The 6,943-nt window shown below is 55.0% G+C and overlaps 2 protein-coding genes across 2 annotated transcripts; both read right to left on the reverse strand.

Annotated features, from left to right (window-relative positions):
* Positions 1-1,277: 1,277 nt before the first annotated feature.
* DCS_07816 (eukaryotic translation initiation factor 6) lies at positions 1,278-2,159 on the reverse strand (the record flags this gene model as incomplete). The annotated part of the gene is made up of 2 exons (XM_040805099.1): positions 1,278-1,911; positions 1,978-2,159. The coding sequence occupies 2 exons, from the start codon at positions 2,157-2,159 to the stop codon at positions 1,278-1,280; spliced, it is 816 nt and encodes a 271-aa protein (XP_040655203.1).
* A 1,702-nt stretch (positions 2,160-3,861) lies between these two features.
* On the reverse strand, positions 3,862-6,762 carry DCS_07817 (S-adenosylmethionine-dependent methyltransferase-like protein; the record flags this gene model as incomplete). Its single annotated transcript, XM_040805100.1, has 2 exons — positions 3,862-5,787; positions 5,848-6,762. 2 exons carry the CDS (start codon positions 6,760-6,762, stop codon positions 3,862-3,864), a joined length of 2,841 nt encoding a protein of 946 aa, XP_040655204.1.
* Between the last annotated feature and the right edge of the window lie 181 nt (positions 6,763-6,943).

Here is a 6,943-nt window from a genome sequence, read left to right on the forward strand (position 1 = left end):
ATTGGACGACTGCACACACCCGAGGGATTATGTCTTGAAAGACCGGATACGAATGGTAGGCATTTCCGTCTCTGACTAACTACGTACCCGTAAGTACAGCACGTTACCAATTTGTGTAACACGTTGAACTTGTGTTGGAGGTGACTGCACCTCCAAAATGAATGAATGGTGTGAAGTCATACCATCCAAATCAATCGTTTTCATGGCGCTGCGTTGAATTTCGCGTCTGATATACGAAATCAGATGCATTTTGAGCATTTGATCTGGTTGCAGCTCTGAAAGGAGAATGATCGACCTTCGGGGCCCTGGAAAATGCATGGTGAAGAGGGTACCCTAGATGGCCATGCGGGAAGTGGGAAATGGGATGAGGCAAGAAAGGCACTGGCCATGCGCCCACGATAATCTGCGTCTGGGAAAAATTGAAGGGGGGGCCATATTCGAACCGTCATGAAAGGTTGAGGACTTGGCTACATGTCGAAGTGCCGTGTGCAGCCCGCTACATCAAGTCCTTCACACAAATCATCAGTGGCAAAAACTGGTTGGGCTGCCATAGTTTTCTTCGCTTTGAAACCTAGCTAGTTGAAATGTACATAATTCGTTCATCCCACTCAGTATCACATACCACTGGGCGCAGATCTCAAATAGTGCAATGCACATTCATGCATACCATTCGGTGCAATTCAAGGTTCAAGTTGCTGAAGTATTGTCCACAAGTACACGCAGATAAGAGTTGCAGGTGACGTTTCGGTGCAATATTCAAGAACTAGCAGATGTAGTACTGTTTTAAGGCTAGTAGTGTGTATATAAACGCAAGTACATCATGCCACGTGCAGGAAAATATCCCGTATACGAGATCCTCATCTTATCCTTTACATTCCATAAGTACCAAGTAAAGGGCGACCTAATACATGCAAAGGCCTCCTTTCGATCTCCTGGACGAATATCTTGGCACGCCTTCCGCCGAAGCCCAAGGAAACCCTTGGATTCCTAATATGTAGCTCGAGAACAAGTCCGAGCTAGGAATCATCCGCCTTGGACCATTTGATCCTTTCGCGAAAATTACCTGAGTCATGCTTGGAGGCTTTCCTTTCGTCCTTTAGGAACAATCCTACTAATATTGCGAGGATTTCCTTGGTACGAACGAGATCATCCCGGCCAGGATCCATCTCATGGTCAACACAAGAGTAGAAATATATGAAGCCGCGAAGGCATTTCCCAACACCATGCCCCATGCATGAAAGCAAGCAAAGCAACAAGAGAAAGACGAAGATGAGCGGTTAGTAGAAACTCTCGACCATGGTATCTTTCATGCTCGTGTTGATATTGCTGGGACCCATTCCGTCGCCTAGCCTGAAGACGCTCTCAACAACGCTCAGCTCCGTAGCGGTAGTGTCGAGGCCAGTAACGGCGAGCCAGTCATTGACGACCATCCCAGCGCCGACAACGTTGCTTCCACGGTTCACGCTACCTGCAACGAGCGGAACCTGCAATAAGCTTGAGAGCTCGTCCTGGTCTTGAATGCTCGTCTTGGGATGAACCAGGCCGCCCTGGTTGGAGAGGCTCATGTAGCTTCCGACAAGGACATTATCGGCAATGGTCTGGCGGAAGACCTCGACACCGAGGACATCGGCAATAATCTCTTCCGTCTCACGCTCGAGGTCTGGATGTATGAGAGCAATGTGGTCGTTTGTAGCAATGACATTACCGAGGGCTGATAGGCGCTCCTCGATTCGCTGGATACGGACGGAATCGGGAAGGGAGTTGCGCAGGTGCTGGAGTTCTTGGTCCGTGGTGGAGGTGGGCACAAGGAGACCCTTCCGGTTGCCGGCGGTTAGACGACCAATGATGCGAGTACCGGCAATCGTCGTCCGGACTGTAGGCACGAGATCTTGAAGCTCGGCTTCAAAGACACTGTAGCACCCTTGTCAATTGATGTTGGCTGTCATCGGGGGTGCCGAAGCAGGAGCCTGGACTGACCTGTAGAAATTCTCGCTCGCGCCGAGGGCCACAAGGGCATATGAGTTGGTAAGGGTCGAGAATACACCGATCCTACCGGCATATATTAGCAAGGAATTCCGATGACAGAAAGTCAAACGCAGCGCGCTATAGAGGCCCGCGACCGCGAAGGCAAAGAAAGGAAGGGCTTCTTCAACCAACATCGCGGGGTATCAAGAGTCGGGTGTTGGGGATCAGGAGGGGGGAATTACTCGTTCGAGTTCTCAAACTGAGCTCGCACAGCCATCCTCGAAGTTGTTTCTGTGGTCTCTTTCTAAATCTGCGGTTCGAAAGGTGGGTTGGGATGAGTTGCTGGTGGCTCGGTGGTAGGAGATCGGGAATGATGAGATGCGAGAGATGCGAAGGAGCGCCGAGTTTTCTGCGACAAACAGGCGGTGGTGGCGGTGATTTTAATGGCAAAGCGGGCAGCAGTCTTAGTGCGGAAGGCCAAGCGCTAACGTACAGTAACTGTACTTAAGTACAGTACGGAGTACTGCCGCCAGATTAGCAGGTAAGGGCACTTGTATTACTACTTACTGTACATATACTTAAGTACTTATACACCAACGTACTCCGTACTTGCATGGTAATTAATACCCGGTACACCTCATTCCCGTCAGAGGGTGCAGGCTCCTCTCAACATTGGCAGCTACCAATTAGTAGCTAGAGTAAGTAGGTAGGTTGGTATGTACCTAGGTACCTAGTACAGTAGAGACTACTGTAAGTACAGCACAGCGAGTACTGTAGATCAGGACCGCTAGGTGCCTTCGCCTGTCCCGCAACTTTCCTCAGCGACTGAGCTGCTCTGACTCCGCTACCGAGTGTTATGGCTTGACAGTCTTTGTCATCCATCTGAATCAGGCTTCTGGGGAGGAGTCATCGCCCGCATCAACGCAAAATACAACCATGCAATCATCAAGCATGTACCATTTATTCGAACTTCGTCATCGCACCCATTCCCGGGTCATGACGCCCACTGCCCCTCCTTGCCCTCTTCAGGTCTTGGGCTGTCGGGAAAAGGGTGTGTGACTCAGGCCCTTCGCCGCCCACATGTGATGCGCTGGTGCCAATGCAATCCACTACTCCGTACAAGTATGACTCTTTCGCTTTTGTTGCCATCGACTTCCGTGCTGTGCTGGGTTACATTGCAGGCCAGGGGTTATTTTTAACCCCTGCATAGTACTCGCACATGTACGGAGTAATACTTGCTGTGTAAGTATACTTACACCTACACCTACAGAACTTATTACCCGTATTACTGTACAGTACTGTACAAGGACGGAACACGGAGCAAGTGCCACTTTCTTCCGCACATGAATGCTGCGCCGGAACCGCAAGAGAATTGGTCCCCTGAGCCAGCCGTGCTGTCCAAAGCCTACGACAATTATATGGCACCTTTCAATGCTTCATTTATATCGCCTGCCATCTTAAACATTCCCATCGGCGCACGGGAGCAGCCTCAACTCCTTAGCGGCAGCGCCTAAACTAGCCATGCATGTATCGGACGTCTACTTGTATTGCCTGCAAACAACATGCTTCCTTCCTCTGCCAGTGCCTCCCACTGCCGACCAAACATCCCCATGTGGCAGCCGCATTCAAGTGACGATGGCGAGCAACAAAGCAACCCGTCCCCATCTCGGCATGACCTGGGTGTTCCTTTCTTTCCTGGCCGCCTACGTGTGCATGCTTGCACTATGCTGCATGTACGAGTAGGGCTTTTTCACATGGTCCACACCGGCGCCTTCATCAGCACCTGACGTCCTCTCACCTCGAGTGCCACGAAGCCTGCAAACCGCACCCTCATAGTCTCCTTGGAAATGCCTGCGCGCGTCTCTGTTAGCACTTCTGAACTTCGGCGAGAAGGCATCACTGCCTCCCCTTGCTAGACTTGGGGGGGGGGGGGGCGTCACCGGCTTTCGTACTGGACGTACCGGGCTTGAGGTTGTCCCCCCGCAACTTGCCGCCCGATTCCTTGATCTTGACCGCATTGTCCTCATCTTCCTCACCAACGACATCTGTCTCTGACTTCTGAGAACCCAACGTCGGTAGCCCCGTCTTCTCCACTTCCATCAGGTGCGGATGCACCACATCCCCGGGCATCGGGTACGCGATGGCCACGTCCCGACTCTCGAGCGGCAGATTTGTTGCAATCGCCACCGCCAGCTCCGCGATCATCGACGTGCTGCCCTCGACACCCGGCGGCGGTGGGTTGGACAAGAAGCGGTACAAGTAGGCCGTCATGTTGGCCGTCGCCTTGCTCGTCAGCGTCGCCCGGTTGTCGGCCACGGTCGTCGCGCTCAGCTTCTTTTGCAACCCATCCAGCGTCGCCATCCTCCAGTTCACCACCTTGGTCGTCAACGCGTCGTACTCTGCCTGGCTATGCATCACGTGTGCGTTGCCCCGGATGCTGAGCTCGATCTCCTTCAGCTGCGAGCTGAGCTGAGGGTCTAGGCCGGGGTGGAAGCATCGGTTGAAAATCTCTTCGACGATCCATCGGGATACGATGGCTCGGCCGACGGCCGTCATCTCTTGCTTCCCCGTCTTGAGCGCATCGGCGCTGGCGTATCCCTCGAGCCACTGGGGCAACGTGCTCCAGTCCTTGCGTATGTTGAAGGACAGGTTGTTGATTGCGCCGTTCAGGCGATTGAACCTCGTCATGTATTCGTTATCGTCCCAGGCTGTGCGCGATTGAGACATGCGCTGGTTGGCAACGGCGTTTTGAAGCGTTTCCACTTGATTCGAAAGTTGCTCTATCTGTGACTTTCCGTCAAAGTAGAGACGCTTCACGTTTTTGTACTTTGTCACTGCCGTCGGTTCCGTCAGCATCGGCACCTCTCCGACGCAGAAGAAGAGAGACTCACAAAGTTCCTTGAACTGCTTCTCCCCCTCGGCATCGCGCTCCGCGTTCGACGGCTGGGGGCTGTTTCGGCCCTGGTCGTTGCCACCGGGTCCATCGAACTGTGCGGCCCTGTCACCCCGGTACGCCGGATTTGGTGGGGCAGACGGAAGAGGGCTCATGGTATTCAAAGTCATGCTTCCTTGGCGATAGCTCGGAGGTGCAGCTGAAGTCGCTTCGGCCGGGCTCCGGAGAGCCTTGTCGGTGTCCATGCGGCGTCCAGGAGGAGCTGCTCCTGCGGGGTTTGGCATCACGAAATGCTGTTGTGGCTGTGGTTGTGGCTGTGGCTGTGACTGTGGCTGAACCACTGTCGTTGTTTGAACGGCAGGCGATTTGCTCGTTGACGACGGGTCTTGAGGGTGAGCAGCCGCGGAGTACACCACAGGGGAGCTCGGCACAGATTGCTGCTGATCGACAGACCTCTGTTCTGTATCGATAATGAGCGACTCGCCCGAGAGCTGGGAAATAGTCTCGGCGTTCTGCTGCGGCTGCTGCTGCTGCTGTTGTTTCTGCTTCTGCCCTGCCGCCTGGTGACTTGGGACCGTGTGCTGGTCCAAGCTGGACGTATACGATCCTTGAATTGAGTTGCCGACGTACTGAAGTTGCTGCGGTGGCGGCGGCTGTGACTGCGGCAGGCGGCCCTCGGGTGGTAGTTGATGATCGTACGTGGCGGGCAGCAGCTCCTGGGGATCGTGACGAGCTCGTTGGTCTTGAACGTGTAATGTTCCGATGCGTTGCTGTGGCTGTTGCTGCGAGGCCGGCGGTTGCTGACCCTGCTGTTGCTGGGGTGGAGGGTGGATTGGGGTCAGAAAGTGCTCTTCGTCAAACGACGAGGTGTCGAGCTGCTCGCCGGGGATCTGGCGAATTGTCGTGTTCGCAGCGGTAGGCCGAGGTTCCTGTGGCGGGGGGGACGGTTAGGATCATATGCAGAATACGCATAGGGATGACGCTCGAACTCGACCTTGACCAACAGTGACGGCCGCTGGTTGCGGGCACCCTGGCGCGTCGACTTTGGCAGGCCTGTTGTCTCGAGGACCGGAGTAGCTCACCCTCTTGGAAGGCCTGGAGGCTAGGCCTACGGTGTTGTCGGAAGAGCCGTGTGCTTGCTGCTGCTGATTGTTTGTGGTGTCGTGGGAGCTACGAGTTGAGCTAAAGATGCCTTTGAACAGCTTGCGGGTCGATCGCTTTTCGGGGGCGTTCGTAGAGATGGGCGACTGCTGATAACCGGCGGATCCGGCCAAGTCGTCGGTAGAGTCGGAAGGATAGAGCTGGCGTGCTTGCTGAGATGAAGGCTGGAGGGACTGATGCTGGCTGTGAATGGCTGCAGCGTAGCGCTGGTTTGCAGAGTCGGGGCCGGCACTACCAGCACTGCTAGCACAGTCGGTTGGGGTCTGAGGCTGCTGCTGCTTGAATCCCGACGACGATCCGCCGACGCCGACGCCGACGCCGACCACGGGCTGGATCTGAAGCGACGGCGGACGGTTGACACTTGGGTTGTAGAGGTGGGGGTGGGGGTTGGGCGGCTGTGGTGGTTGCTGATGGTGTTGTGGCTGTGGATGATGAAGCTGCTGCTGCTGCTGCAGGTCAATAAAGGATTCGCTGGAGCTGAGAGCAGTTGAGGATGACAAGGCTGATGAGGGGGTTGCTTCGACAGGCGAGCCTGTTGCTGCTGGTACTGGTGCCAGTGTTGGTGCTGCGCCCGCGAAGGCACCTGCGCTGGCACCTGTTCCGCTCTTGAGTGCAGTGACCGGGTCCAACCCTGTGCCCGAAGGTGCGGGGGAAGACACGGGAGACGCAGCAGGCGACGGCTCGGCTACTGCATGCTGCTGCGATCGGTTGTTGTGCTTGCCCAGGCGTCCAAAACCAGGCATCCTCAGGAAGCGTTACTCTCTGGCCCTATTATTCGGCTTGACTAGGTATGTTGTGCCAGTGGGAAAAGGAAAAGAGGCGCATGGAGGGAGGGACCAGGGAGGACGGTAGACGGGTCCAGCGGTGGGGGAGGTTCAAAATGAAGGGTGATAAAATGGTGCTGGTAAAAGCTGCAGCTGACCC

This window comes from Drechmeria coniospora, chromosome 03, assembly GCF_001625195.1.
Source record: "Drechmeria coniospora strain ARSEF 6962 chromosome 03, whole genome shotgun sequence".
Lineage (NCBI taxonomy): Eukaryota > Fungi > Ascomycota > Sordariomycetes > Hypocreales > Ophiocordycipitaceae > Drechmeria > Drechmeria coniospora.